This window comes from Macaca nemestrina, chromosome 17 (assembly GCF_043159975.1).
Source record: "Macaca nemestrina isolate mMacNem1 chromosome 17, mMacNem.hap1, whole genome shotgun sequence".
In the NCBI taxonomy this organism is placed as follows: domain Eukaryota; kingdom Metazoa; phylum Chordata; class Mammalia; order Primates; family Cercopithecidae; genus Macaca; species Macaca nemestrina.
Window position 1 is genome coordinate 40,916,630 of NC_092141.1, and position 16,275 is coordinate 40,932,904.

The window sequence follows — 16,275 nt, forward strand, 5'->3', positions numbered from 1 at the left end:
AGTCCTCCTGCCTTGGCCTCCCAAAGTGCTGGGATTACAGGCGTGAGCACCTGGCCTATAATCCCAGCACTTTGGGAGACCGAGGCTGGAGGACCACTTGAGGCCAGGAGTTCGAGACCAACCTGACAACATAGTGAAGTTCCATATCTACAAAAAATAAAAAATTTAGCTAGATATGGTGGCACATGCCCATAATCCTGGCTACCTGGGAAGCTGGGGTGGGAGGATTACTTGAGCCCAGGAGTTTGAGGCTGCAGTGAGCTATGGTTGCATTGCTGCATTCCAGCCTGGTTGACAGAGTGAAGCCCTGTCTCTTAAAAAGAAAAAGTCTTCTGTACTTTTGCTTTTAATTGTGATAAATGTACATACCATAAAATGTACCATCTTAAAGTATACAGTTACATTTTTTTTTTTTTTTTTTTGAGACGGAGTCTCGCTCTGCCACCCAGGCTGGAGTGCAGTGGCTGGATCTCAGCTCACTGCAAGCTCCGCCTCCCAGGTTCACGCCATTCTCCTGCCTCAGCCTCCCGAGTAGCTGGGACTACAGGCGCCCGCCACCTCGCCCGGCTAGTTTTTTGTATTTTTTAGTAGAGACGGGGTTTCACCGTGTTAGCCAGGATGGTCTCGATCTCCTGACCTCGTGATCCGCCCGTCTCGGCCTCCCAAAGTGCTGGGATTACAGGCTTGAGCCACCGCGCCCGGCCTTACAGTTACATTTTAAATGTACAGTTCAATGGCATTAAGTACATTCATACATTCACATTGTTGTACAATCATCGCCATCTGTCTCCAGAACTCTTCATCTTGCAAAACTGAAACTCTGTACCCACTAAACAATGACTCCCCACCCCCTCCTCCCTCCAGCCCCTGGAAACCACCATTCTACTTTCTGTCTCCATGAATTTAATTACTCTATACTTAAGTGGAATCATACAGTATTTAGCTTTCTGTGACTGCCTTATTTCACTTAGCATAAGGTCCTCCAGGTTTATTCGTGCTGTAACATGGGTCAGAATTCCCTCCCCCCGCCCCTTTTTTTTTTTGAGATGGAGTCTAGCTCTGTCACCCCAGGCTGGAGTGCAGTGGTGCGATCTTGGCTCACTGCAAGCTCTGCCTCCTGGGTTCACGCCATTCTCCTGTCTCAGACTCCTAAGTAGCTGGGACTACATGCGTCCACCACCACGCCCAGCTAATTTTTTGTATTTTTAGTAGAGAAGGGGTTTCACCGTGTTAGCCAGGATGGTCTCGATCTCCTGACCTCGTAATCTGCCCGTCTCGGCCTCTCAAAGTGCTGAGAGTGAGCCACCGCCTTTTTAAGGCTGAATTGTATTCCATTGTATGTATATATCAGCAGGTGACAACGTTATCCTGCCATCTGCTTCTTAGCTTGGAACATGTCAACAAGTGAAGATTAGACTTTCTACGTAAAAAGGGAAGGCAGGTGGCTCACCTCACCCTCTGTGAAGAAGGGGTTGCTGGTCAGTGAGGAAGAGTGGGGGAAGGGAGGAGGTGGAAAGAAACCAAATATATAGACATATGTATGTATATTTCATTTATCCATCCATCCATCCACGGACACTGGGGTGGCTTCCACGTCTTGCCTATGGTGAATAATGCTGCTATGTACATGGGTATCACTTATTATTATTATTATTATTTTTTTGAGACGGAGTCTGGCTCAAGTGATCCACCTGCCTCGGCCTCCCAAAGTGCTGGGATTACAGGCATGAGCCACCGCGCCCAGCCGGGTATCACTTTTAAGGGAGAATTGAAACCCATGGAGGGGACCTTATAGGGAAGGAAAGCCTGGCAAACAATAGCAGGCAGAACTGTTAGGGGTGAGAGCCCTTCCCAGGGCTCCCAAGGAGGCAGGGAGCACCCCCTCACGTGGGCTGGAGGGCCATCTTGTTGGCTGCTTGGCAGTGGGTGTCCGCCTTTGGGAAGAGATGTCCCATTAGATGAGTCCCAAGTTTCCTCCCATCCTAGGGTTTCAGCTTGGAGGGAGGCTGCGGTGCCCACCATCCACTAACTGAGCCAGCTCAGATTGGGTCGCTAGATCCAGGGGAGGGCACCGACTCCTGTTTTGTTCCTTGTCTCCTGGCAAGGCTCCTCTGTGGGCAGACACCAGCAGATGACAACGATATCCTGCCATCTGCTTCCTAGCACAGAACATGTCGGCAAGCGAAGATAGGCTTTCCACCTAAAGCGGGACCGCGGGTGGCCCACACTTCACTTTCTGTGAAGAAGGGGTTGCTGGTCAGTGAGGAAGGATGGGGAGAAGGGAGGAGGTGAGCGAGAACTGAAGGCTGTGAGGATTTCCCCCTCTTTGGCATCTGCTGTGTGTCCTGCTTGCTTGACTGAAGCTTTCATAGATGTTGTTGTCCGTGCCAGTGTTCAGGGCCTCTGTAAAGTTACACGGATGTTCCTGCAACCTCACAGAAGTGCCAGACATGTCCCCGAGCTGGGCCTGGGCCAGGCAGCAAAGGCAGATTGGGTGGTGGGAGGGAGCCAAAGTCCCCTGGTTGTGCCCTCCTTCCCTGGGGCTTATGTGTTCCAGGAAGATTCCGGGCTTATTTCTGTGCACGTGCACCTCTGTATAAATGGAATAGTGCTTTGAATGCACTGCAGGAGTGCCTCTCAAAGGAACCCTGTGGTAAAGTCTTTTGTAAAGTGAAAAGTCCTTTTGTAAAGTGAATAATTGTACTGTTTATCTGCCTTGGAGGTTCCGAGTTTTCCGAGATTCTCAGGGGAGAGAGGGAGTTGTTTGAAGGCCACCTAGGCCACCCCCTCTCCAGCACCTGATTCGCCTCTGGAGCATCCTTTCCGAGTGACATGAAATCCCCGATGGTGGGAAACTCATGACCCCTGCAAGATGGACCATTCTATCTCTGGAGAGCTCTGCTTACTAGAAATGGAAACTTACTCTGAGCTAAAAAGTCTCTCTCTGAAGTTTTCATCCATTGTATCTTCTGCTTGCAGGTTACACTGAATCGAATGTGCCCTTTCCTTGTGTTGACTCATTCGATATTTGACAACAATGAATTTGACCCCTGAGTCTCCTCTTGTTTGAGCTAAAAGATCCTGGCTTCCCCATTCATTCCTCATCTGCAGGATGTTGAGCTCTTTTATCATCCTGGTGTTTCTGCTTTGACTTTGCTTGGTTGGCTGTCCTGCATCTTTTGCAACCATGGAGCCCAGCAATGAATGCAGCTCTGAGATGTTCTCTGTCCATGTTGAGGAGACAGGGCCTCTCCTCTTCCTAGATCTGGAGTCCCTTCCTCTGTTAGTCCAGCTCAAGAGCTTTTATGACAGGAGTAAACTTGCTGTTGCCTAAATCTCAAAGCCATGTGGTGTGTTCTGCTACTAAGCCACAGCCCTCTCTCTCTTTCAGTACTTCATGGAGATCCTTATTTTAATGTCAGGTTTTCTTAAGCAAGACACACTGGCAGAAGAGTGGTCTAATCTGGAACTGACTGAACTCTCTCCTTTTTCCCTAGAACTGGTCAGGAATGAAGTGCCAGTTCAAGCTGCTGCGGATGGCTGTGGCCCTTATCTGTAGTAAGTACTGATGGGACAGCTGGGGGACGAAAGCCTGGCTCCAGGCCCTGGGGTTCAAAGATGGCACAGTCCCTGCCCTTCAGGGGCTTGTGGTCAAGAAAAAAAAAAGTGGGACATGTCAATGATGTGTGAAAGAGTAGGGCTATTGTGAGAGCTGTCTGTCCTGCTGTGCTGCTTCGTAACCATTCATCTTTTATTTATTTACCTATTTTAAAAAATTATATTTTCGTCTTTTCTTTGAGACAGGATGTCTCCGTCTGTCATCCAGGCAGTAGTGCAGCGGCACAGTCATATCTCACCGCAGCATTAGACTCCTGCCTGGGCTCCAATGATCCTCCCTCTTCAGCCTCCCAAATAGCTGGGACTACACATGTGTGAAAATTTTTGCAGAGATGGGGGTCTTGCCATGTTGCCCAGGCTGGTGTTGAACTCTTGGGCTCAAGCAATCCTCCCGCCTTGGCCTTTCAGGTTGCTGGGATTACAAGTGTGAGTCACCATGCCCGGCCTTTTTTTTTTTTGGAGACACAGCCTCCCTCTGTCACCCAGGCTAGAGTGCAGTGACATGATCTCAGCTCACTGCAACCTCCACCTCCCAGGTTCAAGCGATTCTCTTGTCTCAGCCCCCCAAGTAGCTGGGATTGCAGGCATGTGCCACTATGCCCAGCTACTTTTTTGTATTTTTTGTAAAAAAGGGGTTTCACCATGTTGGCCAGGCTGGTCTCAAACTCCTGACCTCAGGTGATCTGCCTGCCTTGGCCTCCCAAAGTGCTGGGATTATAGGCGTGAGCCACCACACCTGGCCCCAGCCTATTTTATCATCTTTTTATTGACATATAATATGCAAACAGAAAAGTGCTTAAGGACCAGCACCCAGATCAAGACAAATAACTTCCTAACATTTTGGTCATGAAACTGATCCTTTGAGATCCCTTGTTGAAAGCCCTAGGCCCTGTCACCAGAAAAATACATATATGTGCACTCATGTGCATACACACGTATATCAAAAGCTGCAGTTTTAGCAGGTTCACAAACTGTGACTAGTCCAAGAACCCCCTAGGAGCAAGATATCTTCAGGGCCCTAGTTGGGAGAGCTCAGTTCTACCTGCAGAAGTCATCCTGAGTGTTAGCGGCAAGCAGGTGTCCACCCAGTAAACACGGTGCAAGAGGACATTTCAGGCAAAGCTGCAGCCTGAACTAACACATAGATGGGCGAAGGGTCATGGCCAGCGAGTTGGTTAGCAAAACCAAAGAATTAGTTTTGGGACTGTGTGTGATTTTGATCAGCGATAAAGTTAGTGAAATAGTAGGAGTCAGACCATTAAGGGCTTTAAATGCTAAGAAAAGAAAATGTACTTCACCTTGCATTCCCTGGGATCCCACTGGAGGGCTTTCAACAAGAGAGTTATTGATGGATAATCAGAGTTTTAGAAAACCAGTCAGGGCCGGGCGCGGTGGCTCACGCCTGTAATCCCAGCACTTTGGGAGGCCGAGGCAGGCGGATCACAAGGTCAGGAGATCGAGACCATCCTGGCTAACACTGTGAAACCCCGTCTCTACTAAAAATGCAAAAAATTAGCCGGGCGAGGCGGCGGGCGCCTGTAGTCCCAGCTACTCGGGAGGCTGAGGCAGGAGAATGGCGTGAACCCGGGAGGCGGAGCTTGCAGTGAGCCGAGATCGCGCCACTGCACTCCAGCCTGGGTGACTAAGCGAGACTCTGTCTCAAAAAAAAAAAAAAAAAAAAAGAAAACCAGTCAGGCTGCAGTGTGGAGAACAGATTGTGGGGACAAGGGGGATAAGACCAGAAGCCAAAGGACTCTTTCTGAGATCGAAAGAAATGAGTCTGAACAGAAGCAATGGAAGAAGGGGCTGGGCAGTGTGGCTGACACCTGAAATCCCAGCACTTTGGGAGGTCAAGGTGGGAGGATCGCTTGAGCCCAGGAGTTCAAGACCAGCCTTGGCAATATAGCAAGACCCTGTCTCTACAAAAACAATACAAAAAAATTAGCCTGGCATGGTGGCTTGCACCTGTAGTCCTAGCTACTTAGACTGAGGCAGGAAAATCTCTTGAGCCTAGGAGTTTAAGACCAGCCTGGGCAACAGAGCAAGACCTGTCTCTACAAAAAAAAAAAAAATTAAAAATTAGCCAGGCATGGTGGCTTGTGCCTATAGTCCTAGCCCAGGAGCTTGAGGTAGCAGTGAGCTATGATCATGCCACTGCACTTCAGCCTGTGTGACAGAGTGAGACCCTGCCTTAAAAAAAAAAAAAAAAGAAAAGAAAAGGCCGGGCACAGTGGCTCACACTTGTAATCCCAGCACTTTGGGAGGCCGAAGCGAGTAGATCACCTGAGGTCAGGAGTTCGAGACCAGCCTGACCAACATGATGAAACCCTGTCTCTACTAAAAATACAAAAATTAGCTGGGTGTGGTGGCGTGCGCCTGTAATCCCAGCTGCTCAGGAGGCTGAGGCAGGAGAATCCCTTGAACCTGGGAGGCGGAGGTTGCAGTGAACCGAGATCGTACCACTGTACTCCAGCCTTGGCGACAGACCGAGACTTTGTCTCAAAAAAAAAAAAAAAAAAAAAAAGCAAAGCAATGAGGGTAGAAGAGGGAGTGAACGCATTTTCTCATCCAGTCCCCCAAACCCGCCTAAAAAGGGCATTATTATTAGCTTAATTTATAGGTAGAAACTCCAGGATCAGAGAGTTAGGTTCCTTGGCCAAGATCACCCAGCTAAGAAATGATAGAGCCAGAATTCAAGGCCAGCCTGTGCCATTTCAAATGCCTCACATGTTAGCCAAGCTAAACAGTAAGCACCTGGGCTTTCTCTGGGTCAGCCACTTGCTGTGTAGGTAAGAGGGAGACTGAGTCCAAGCAAACCTGGGACGGAGGGTCAGGCCTGGGAGGGCTCCACTTCAATTCATGTCCACCTTCCTTGCTTCTTACCCCATGGCTTTCAGGAAATCGGGTCTGCCCCTGAGCCTCTGTTGGTCTCTCTGGATCTCAGTTTCCTGGATGGGGCTGGAGGATCTCTCATCCCAGGAAGGACCTTCCAGCCTTAAAACCTGAGGACTCCTTGAGTCAGGGCATAGGGTGCAGTGGGGTGGCAGTGGGTGTGGGATAGCTTCTGAGTCAGCTTGGGCTCTGAGTTTGTTTTTGAGGAAGGAAAGAGAAGCATGTCTTGTTTTTTTTAAAAAAAAAAATCCAACTGTAAGCATCATAAAAACTAAAATGCTATTTCGGAGTTGGAGACCATCATCTTTCAAACCTCCTTTATCAAACCCTGGACCTGGGGAGCCAAGGCTGGAAGGCTGTCCCAGGACAGGAGTGGGGGAGGGGAGGGCCGAGGGTCCATCCCTGGATGCGCCTTTTCTGCCATCTATCGGCCATCCTTGGAGTTGCAGGGCTCAGCCCAGAAGGCTGGGCAACCCCAAGGGAAATGAAGGTCCCTGGAGATTCTGGTACTCCTGCAGTGGTTAGGGTGGAGAGAAGTGCCCTGGCTGATTAACTGGTAGCTAAACAGGTACAAAATTCCCCTCAAAGGGCTTTATTTCAATGTCAAATTTGCCTTGGTTTTCTCATCTGTAAAATGGGAATAAGAATACCTACCCTCAATGTTCTTTGGTAGTGGATAATGGGATGGCAGTTTCCTAGCACCTGTCCTTTCAAGAGGCTCATCCCCACTTGACTGGCTGACCCAGAAAGTTCACACGAGAAGCGTGGATTGGAGATCAGGATGAAGGCATCTTAGAATCTGTTAAGGGTCTGGGTGTGGTGGCTCATGCCTGTAATCCTGGCACTGTGGGAGGCTGAGGCAGGAGACTCACTTGAGCCCAGGAGTTCAGGCCTGGGCAACATAGTAAGACATCATCTCTACAAAGAAAAGGTTTTTTTTGTTTTTGTTTTTGTTTTTGTTTTTTGAGACGGAGTCTCGCTCTGTCGCCCAGGCTGGAGTGCAGTGGCGCGATCTCAGCTCACTGCAAGCTCCGCCTCCTGAATTCATGCCATTCTCCCGCCTCAGCCTCCCGAGCAGCTGGGATTACAGGTGCCCACCACACGCCCGGCTAGTTTTTGTATTTTTAGTAGAGACGGGGTTTCACCGTGTTAGCCAGGATGGTCTCGATCTCCTGACCTCGTGATCCGCTCGACTCGGCCTCCCAAAGTGCTGGGATTACAGGCGTGAGCCACTGCGCCCGGCCAAAAAAAAGGGTTTTTTTAAATTACCCAGATGTGGTGGTGGGTACCTGTAGTCCCAGCTACTTGGGAGGCTGAGATGGGAGGATCACCTGCGCCCAGGAGGTTGAGGCTGCAGTGAGCTGTGATGGTGCCACTGTACTCCAGCCTAGAGTGAGACCTGTGTCAACAAGAACAACAAAAAGAATCTGTTAAGGGATCAATTCATCAATTTGTTGGGGTCTGGGTTTTCTTTTCTCATTTGTTTTTTGAGACAAGAGTCTTGCTCTGTCGCCCAGGCTGGAGTGTAGTGGTGCAATCTCAGCTCACTGCAACCTCCACCTCCTGGGTTCAAGCAGTTCTGCCTCAGCCTCCCGAGTAGCTGGGGTTACGGGAGCCCACCACCACGCCCAGCTAATTTTTGTATTTTTAGTAGAGACGGAGTTTCACCATGTTGGCCAGGCTGGTCTTGAACTCCTGACCTCAGGTGATCCACCTGCCTCGGTCTCCCAAAGTGCTGGGATTACAGGTGTGAGCCACCGCGCCCGGCCAAATGTCACCTCTTTAGAGAGGTCTTGCATGACTCCCCAAGCTAAAGAATTTCCCTCCTAAAACCAGGCATTGCTTTTACATCACCTGTTTCCCCCCATAGGTGTCTCTCTTCTTGAAATTATCTTATGTATGTAATTGCTTACTGGTTTATCGCTAGACCCTATAAGCTCTGGGAGAACAGAGATTTGCCTGCCTCCTTCACTACTGTGTCCCCAGTGCAGAGAATGGTGCTTGGCCTAATAGGGAATGAATGCATGGGTGGGTGATGAAGTGAAGGCCCTCAGCCCCTGCTCAGGGCCCTCCTGTGGCGTCTCTCTGCTTCCTCCCCTTGCAGTGAGCATGGAGTTTGGGCGGGCTGTGTGGCTCCGCTTCCACCCGTCGGCCTATCCCCCGTGCCCTCACCCAAGCTTCGTGGCGCACTTGGGTGGCGTGGCCGTGGGCATCACCCTGGGCGTGGTGGTCCTGAGGAACTACGAGCAGAGGCTCCAGGACCAGTCGCTGTGGTGGATTTTTGTGGCCATGTACACCGTCTTCGTGCTGTTTGCCGTCTTCTGGAACATCTTTGCCTACACCCTGCTGGACTTGAAGCTGCCGCCTCCTCCCTGAGGGCTGGAGGCCCGAGGTGGGGGAGGGGAGGGAAAAGCAGCACCCACAGGGAGCGCCTGTGAGGTTTTTTCTCATCACCAGCTCAGCTAGGCCAGGCAGGCGAGGACAGAAGACTCCGGGCTGCTGTAATGTTTGTGTTTAGATTTGGACAGACAGTGGAGACCCTTTTCTGAAAGGCACCTGGCGGAGGAGTTAATGTGGCTGCTGTCATTTTTCTAGGCTGCTCTGATGACATCGGGCCAGGGTGAAGGTCTGGGGTGGGCTGTGTGAGTGGCCCTCCCTCACCTGGGCTGGGCTTGTTCCATGGGGCCAGGGGTGCCCCCTCGCTGCTGTGGATTGAGCAGCAGCTTCTTCCTCATCCTCTACCCTCAGAGACCCTAAGAGACATGGGAAGGCCTGAGGGTTGTTGCAGCTAGGCATGGCCCCTCTCTAGCTCAGAGATAATTGCAGGCCATGTGGTGTCTCCTCGACACCTGCTGGGTCTGGAGCTCCAGTAAAAAGAGGGCCTACTGGACATGTCAGCTGTGACCTGGCTGAAACCAGGGTGCCTTCTTGGGCTGGTTGGTGGGCACTGGGGCATGATCTGTTGTGCCTGGGTTGGGTAGAGCCAGGGACGCTGTAGGCTCTAGGCCCCCTTTTGCGCTGGGGGTACCCAGTGAGAGGGACCCAAGTAGGGGGAATAAACTTCATTCCAAGTTCCACCCTGGAGAAGACAGACCCAGGACCAACTTCAGACTTCTCCCTCCCTTTCTTCCAGGATGTTGGCATCTCATACCAGTGCCCCAGCCTCCATGTCCAGCCGTCTTTTAGGGTCGTTTTCTTTCCTTTTGCTGCCCTGACACTACTTTGTGCCTCTCTGGTTATGGAGACAGTGTTTTGATACATTCTTGCATGTGTGTATGTGTGCGTATGTGTGTGGTGTGTGTGTGTGTGTGTGTGTGTGTGATGGGAAAGGTAATTGAGGCAAGTCAGCGCCTGCAGAGAAGGCACGGCGGATGCAGGGGGCCCATGTGAGTGTCCGTGAGAGGTGGGAGACCATGGTGTGCTGTGATTGCTGAGTGTCCTTGCTTTGACAAAGCCTACCACCTTCCTTCCCATCTCCTGTCCCTTCCACACCTGCTCCTGAGCATCACTGACTGGTGGCAGAATGGCCCTGCTGGAGGGAGAGCTCAGGCCCTCCAGGGATCCCTGGATGCTGAGGTTTGCCAGGTTCAGCTCTTGTTTTCCTCTGAGATGGCCCTCATATCCAAAAATGTTCCATCCTGTCTCCCTTAGGAGAGAAAGAGTTTTGGGGATGCAAGAGAGGCTGGGGTGGGAATGTTGAGACCATGTGTCCATTTGAATTAGGGGGACAGGAGGCTACAGGAAGAGGAATTCCAATTTAGTTGGAAAACTTTACCTCAGGAGAATTTTTGGGTGCATGGATGAGCCTCAGAGGGAGGGCAGCTGGTAACCTCGGAGGCTTGGATGCGGGAGAGAATATGGTGGTTATCAAATCCACCCCACCCCATTTCACAGGTGAGAAAACAAGATGGAGGGAATGACCCTCCTAATAGGAGCTGGTGCAGGCCCCAAATGGAGGGTATGAGGTTGACCTTTGACAAAAGATGACACTGCCTTTATCGTGCTCTTGGAATTCGCAACCACTGACAGCCCAAAAGAACAAAGAATGCCAGGCCTGGGAGGAGGCAGGGGGCTGGGCGTGTCCAGAAACACAGGCAGGAGTGTGGGAATGGTCTTTCTCCAGCCTCATGCCCATCCTGGCCCTTGAGTGTAGCGGGCTCCAGGGTCAGTCAAGCCAGGCATTTGGGGTCTTGGGCCACAGTGGCTTCCCATCCCGGTAACTACATGTAAATGGGCTCGCTCACTCACTGGCAGGCGAGGTCCAGCCCTACCCCATCTTGGCCCAATGCTAAATAGATTGCCCTGGCCTTATATGTAGCTACGTAGGTCCTGCTCCCCCGTATCAGTGCTGTGCTGAGGGCTGCAGCCTGTGCCACTGTGGGCCCACGTCTTTGGCGGTGTTGTGTCAGCCTGGGGCGTCTTGTGTGTGCCCTGCCCGCCGTTCTCTGCCCTAGTGATAGAAAGATGTAGATGGAAGAGTCAGCGCATCAGAGGAGGAGGCTCTGAGGCTGTGGAGCTGGGCTCAGGGAAGACGGGGAGGATGCAGAAGGAGCCAGGACATTGCTGCCTCTGCCTGGGCTGCAGCCACACTAAGCTGAGCGATGAGGTCCTTTCCTGGAGGGATGGAGAATCCCATCCAGATCCCTGTCCTGGCCCCTGGGGCTTCTGTGGTGTGGGTGGAATGAGCAGAGTGCCACCTCTGTCTGGTATGACCTGGAGAGGAGGCTTCCTCTCTCAGGGGTGAGAAGGCATTGAACTAGAAGACTCTAGAAATCCCTCATAGAAGCACTCAGCTCCCTCGGGGACTCCAAGGGAAGCTTGTTACTGAGAAGGACAGTGGAGGCAGAATCGTGTCTCCCACTATGTTAAGTGTGTCCTCTGCTGCCAAGGACCCTCGTCTACACCTTAGACCACCAGCCCCAGCCGTTCCCTGTCAGCACACCCACCTCCACCACCTCTCCCAACCATGACTTCCAAGCAGGGCCACAGGGTGGGGTCACAGGGTCACTTCACCTGACCCAGGCCTCTCCCCAGGTCAGGAGGCAGCTGTCTGGTCAGAAGGATTCCCTTTGTGGCATCTGACTTTCTCCTCAGCAGGTCCCACCACCCTCTCGGCAGCACTTCGCCATGGCCAAGGCTGGCCGTGTCCTCCCTGCCTCCTTCCTTGTCCGAGGTGGCTGCTGGCCCAGAGAGGGTGTATAAATCTTCAGGCCAGTGGAGGTAGATTGGCCTTTTATCCACAGGATACGGAAACTGAAATCTGGGGTATCCCCAAACAGCAGCCATAGACTCACTGGCCTTCATTAAACGGGAGAGGAATCACAGAAACTGGGGAAGGGAAAGCAGACCTTCAAATGAGAAATTTCACTTTAATGACACCATTCATCATTCGTTTTTTAATTAGGAAAAGCTCCCTAATGAGGCTGTTTTGCCAGCTAATAGGACTCTCGATTTCCATGAGCACCATTCTTGCCCAGAGGATTAGAAGAGCCATTGCTCACCAAGCCGGGATCTTCCCCCAGCGTCCAATTTAATTTGCAAATACGTGATGCAGATTCCCTGGGTGCCGTGAAAGCCCTTCCTGGCATCATTCATATTGCTTCCCGTGCTGGCTGGAAAGCACGGTTCTCCTCTGCCTTAAAAACAGTGCCCAACAGTGAACTGCCCCTCCGAGGACTTGAGTAAGTGGAAAAAACAAAACACAAACTGCAATGTTTGTTTCTAAGTATTTTTGTATTGTGTACATTCTGTATATTTTTGTTGTAACATATTATTTGAGCACAGATTCCATTAAAGATTTTTTTTTTCCAAGCCATTGGTTATTCAGGAAGTGACCTGAAGGGCTGGCATTAGGGCCTGTTTCATCTGGGATGACCAGATGAAACCCACCAGGATGGGTGGGAGAGGGTGAACAGCAGTGGTGGTGGATCTAGGATTTCTATAACATACAGATCGGGGCATCAGTGCTTAGCACCAGTCTGTAGCTCTGTGCTTCTTACTTTTCTCAAATCACTGAACTCTTTTGAGTGGTTGATGAAAGCTGTGATTTCTCTTCCCATAAAAATGTGTATGTAGGACGGACATGGTGGCTCACGCCTGTAATCCCAGCACTTTGGGAGGCTGACGCATGTGGATCACCTGAGGTCAGGAGTTCAAGACCAGCCTGGCCAACATGATGAAACCCCATCTCTACAAAAAATACAAAAAATTAGCTGGGCATGGTGGCGCGTGCCTGTAATCCCAGCTACTCAGGAGGCTGAGGCAGGAGAATCGCTTGAACCAGGGAGGCGGAGGTTGCAGTGAGCCAAGATCGCACCACTGCACTCCAGCCTGGTGACAGAGTGAGACTCCGTCTCAAAAAAAAACAAAAAACAAAAAAAAAACCAGCTGGGCGCAGTGGCTCATGCCTGTAATCCCAGCACTTTGGGAGGCTGAGGTGGGCGGATCAGAAAGTCATGAGTTCAAGACCAGCCTGGCCAACACAGTGAAACCCCGTCTCTACCAAAAATGCAAAAATTAACTGGATGTTGTGGCGGGGACCTGTAATCCCAGCTACTCGGGAGACTGAGGCAGGAGAATCGCTTGAACCCTGGAGGCAGAGGTTGCAGTGAGCTGAGATCATGCCACTAAACTCCAGCCTGGGCGACGGAACTAGACTCCGTCTCAAAAAAAAGAAAAAAAAAAGAGAAAGAAAAGAAAATCTAAATACTGCAGAATCTATCCAAGAACAAACATTAGAGTGCCGTTAAGGCTAAAGGCCAAAGAACCCACTTCTGTTTAGAGTGTGGAGATCCAACTTCCCTAGAAGGAGAAATCAGGACCCTCTCTGAGCATCAATGCTCTTATAGGTCAACTTCAGGCACAAGTACCTGAGCCATTTAAAGGCAAGCTCCCACCAGGCACGGTAGTTCATGCCTGTAATCCCAGCAGTTTGGGAGGTCGAGGCAGGCAGATCACTTGAAGCCAAAAGTTCGAGACCAGCCTGACTAACATGACAAAACCACATCTCTACTAATAATATAAAAAAACTGCCAGACGCAGTGGCTCATGCCTGTAATCCCAACACTTTGGGAGGCTGAGGCAGGCAGATCACGAGGTGAGGAGTTCCAGACCAGCCTGGCCAACATGGTGAAACCCTGTCTCTACTAAAAATACAAAAATTAGCTGGGTGGTAGTGATGCGCACCTGTAGTCCCAGCTACTCGGGAGGCTGAGGCAGAATTGCTTGAGCCTGGGAGGCAGAGGTTGCAGTAAGCCGAGATCCTGCCACAGCACTCCAGTCTGGGTGACATAGTGGACCCTGTCTCAATAAATAAATAATAATAATAAAGGCAAGCTCCTCGGAGAGCCAGAAGCTGTTGAATTCTCTGCCTTTGCCACCTTTCCTTTTTTTACTTTCCTGGTTCTTCCCTTCTATTAATACTAGATTCTCATTCTTCAATACATTAATAAGGCACTTCCCAATAATAAGGTAATTAAGAAATGAAGGGCCGGCCGGGCGCGGTGGCTCACGCCTGTAATCCCAGCACTTTGGGAGGCCGAGGCGGGCGGATCACAAGGTCAGGAGATCGAGACCATCCTGCCTAACACGGTGAAACCCCGTCTCTACTAAAAATACAAAAAAATTAGCCGGGCGCGGTGGCGGGCGCCTGTAGTCCCAGCTACTCAGGAGGCTGAGGCAGGAGAATGGCGTGAACCTGGGAGGCGGAGCTTTCAGTGAGCCGAAATTGTGCCACTGCACTCCAGCCTGGGGCACAGAGCGAGACTCCGTCTCAAAAAAAAAAAAAAAAAAAAAAAAAGAAATGAAGGGCCAGGCACAGTGGCTCACACCTGTAATCCCAGCACTTTGGAGGGCCAAGGCAGGTGGATCACCTGAGGTCAGGAGTTTGAGACCAGCCTGGCCAACATGGCAAAACCCCACCTATACTAAAAATACAAAATTAGCCAAGCATGGTGGTGCATGCCTGTAGTCCTAGCTACTCGGGAGGCTGAGGCAGGAGAATAACTTGAACCCAGGAGGCAGAGGTTGCAGTGAGTCGAGATTGCACCATTGCACTCCAGCCTGGGCAACAAGAGCGAAACTCCATCTCAAAAAAAAAAAAAAAAAAAAAGACAGGTGCAGTCGCTCATGCCTATAATCCCAGCACTTTGGGAGGTTGAGGCAGGCGGATCACCTGAGGTTGGGTGTTCGAGACTAGCCTGACCAACATGGAGAAATCCAGTCTCTGCTAGAAATATAAAATTAGCCGGGCGTGGTGGAGCATGCCTGTAATTCCAGCTACTTGGGAGGCTGAAGCAGGAGAATCGCTTGAACCTGGGAGGCCGAGGTTGCGGTGAGCCGAGTTCGTGCCATTGCACTCCAGCCTGGGCAACAAGAGTGAAACTCCATCTCAAAAAAAAAGAAAATGAAGACAATTTACTGTGTACCTACTATGTGCTAGGCACTGAGGTAGGCATTTCCACAGCTACTTTATGTGAACTAGGTATAAATATCCCCCTATTTATACACAAGGGAAAAGGTTAGAGAAATTTAGTTACTTGCTGGTAGTATGTGGCACAAGCTGGCTTCACACCCAAGATTGCTGGTACCAAAGTTCATGCTGTCAGCCCTCAGTATGTGCACAGGACTGTAAGGGCACTAAGCATGTGCAGGCCTCAGGGTCTTTGTTTAAAGATACATCTCATTGCATTAGGCCTAGGGCCATCCGGTAACAGGAATGAACCTCGGGACATTCACTCAGAGTTCGTGTAATAGGACCTTCACTTTATCAGCCCTCATAGTAGTTTACAAGAAAAACCCCAGCTGTCGATTCATTACTGCTTCCATATATATGTATTTTTGCTCTTGTTGCCCAGGCTGGAGTGCAATGACATGATCTTGGCTCACCGCAACCTCCAACTCCCAGGTTCAAGCGATTCTCCTGCCTCAGCCTCCTAAGTAGCTGGGATTGCAGGCATGCGCCACCACACCTGGCTAATTTTGTATTTTTAGTAGAGATGGGGTTTCTTCATGTTGGCCTGGCTGGTCTGGAACTCCCGACAGGTAATCTGCTCGCCTCGGCCTCCCAAAGTGCTGGGATTACAGGCGTGAGCCACCATGCCTGGCCTATTTCTTTATATTTGAGACAGGGTTTTACTCTGTTGCCCAGGTTGGAGTGCAGTGGTACAGTCATAGCTCACTTACTTTGAGCTCCTGGGATCAAGCAATCTTCTAGCCTCAGCCACCTGAGTAGCTGGGACTATAGGCACATACCACCAGGTCCTGCTAATTTTATTTTTTGTAGAGATGGGGTTTCACTCTGTTGCCAGGCTGGTCTCGAACTCCTAGGCTCATGCAGTCCTCCTGCCTTGGCCTCTCAAAGTGCTGGGATTACAGGCCTGAGCCACCACACCCAGCCACATTTAGGAACTTTAGCAATTAAGAGAACTGGGCTGCCCTCTCAGACCTCCAAGTGGAAAGACTTCATTGAAGCCAGCAGGGTTTCCATTAACTGAGAAGACACACTGTTAGGAAATTATGGTCCTAGTAACTGCATCTGATTTCCAAGAAGCCCACAGGCTTTCCTGGCACCTGGTCTAAGGGATCCTCTGGTAGAGGACAGGCATTCTGTCATGGTGAATAATGAATGAGAGTGAAAGGAAGTAACTTGGTTTATTGAGTTCTACGGGTATAACTCTACTGGACGATGAATAAAACATTGTGAGGGAAATTGCTCTTAGACTGTGCATGATGCCTCCTGCAAGAAGCAGAAAGGTGTGTATCCCA

At 50.6% G+C, this 16,275-nt stretch overlaps 1 protein-coding gene across 5 annotated transcripts in view; it reads left to right on the forward strand.

The window, feature by feature from the left end:
• LOC105485192 (rhomboid like 3) overlaps positions 1–12,321 on the forward strand; it is a 61,643-nt gene extending 49,322 nt beyond the window's left edge. For all 5 annotated transcript variants that reach the window (XM_011747408.3, XM_011747409.3, XM_011747412.3 and 2 more), the window contains 2 exons: positions 3,498–3,558; positions 8,615–12,321. In XM_011747408.3, coding sequence (XP_011745710.1) covers positions 3,498–3,558; positions 8,615–8,886 — 333 coding nt within the window. In that variant the 3' untranslated portion in view covers positions 8,887–12,321. The remainder of the gene's footprint in view (positions 1–3,497; positions 3,559–8,614) is intronic.
• Positions 12,322–16,275: the final 3,954 nt, after the last annotated feature.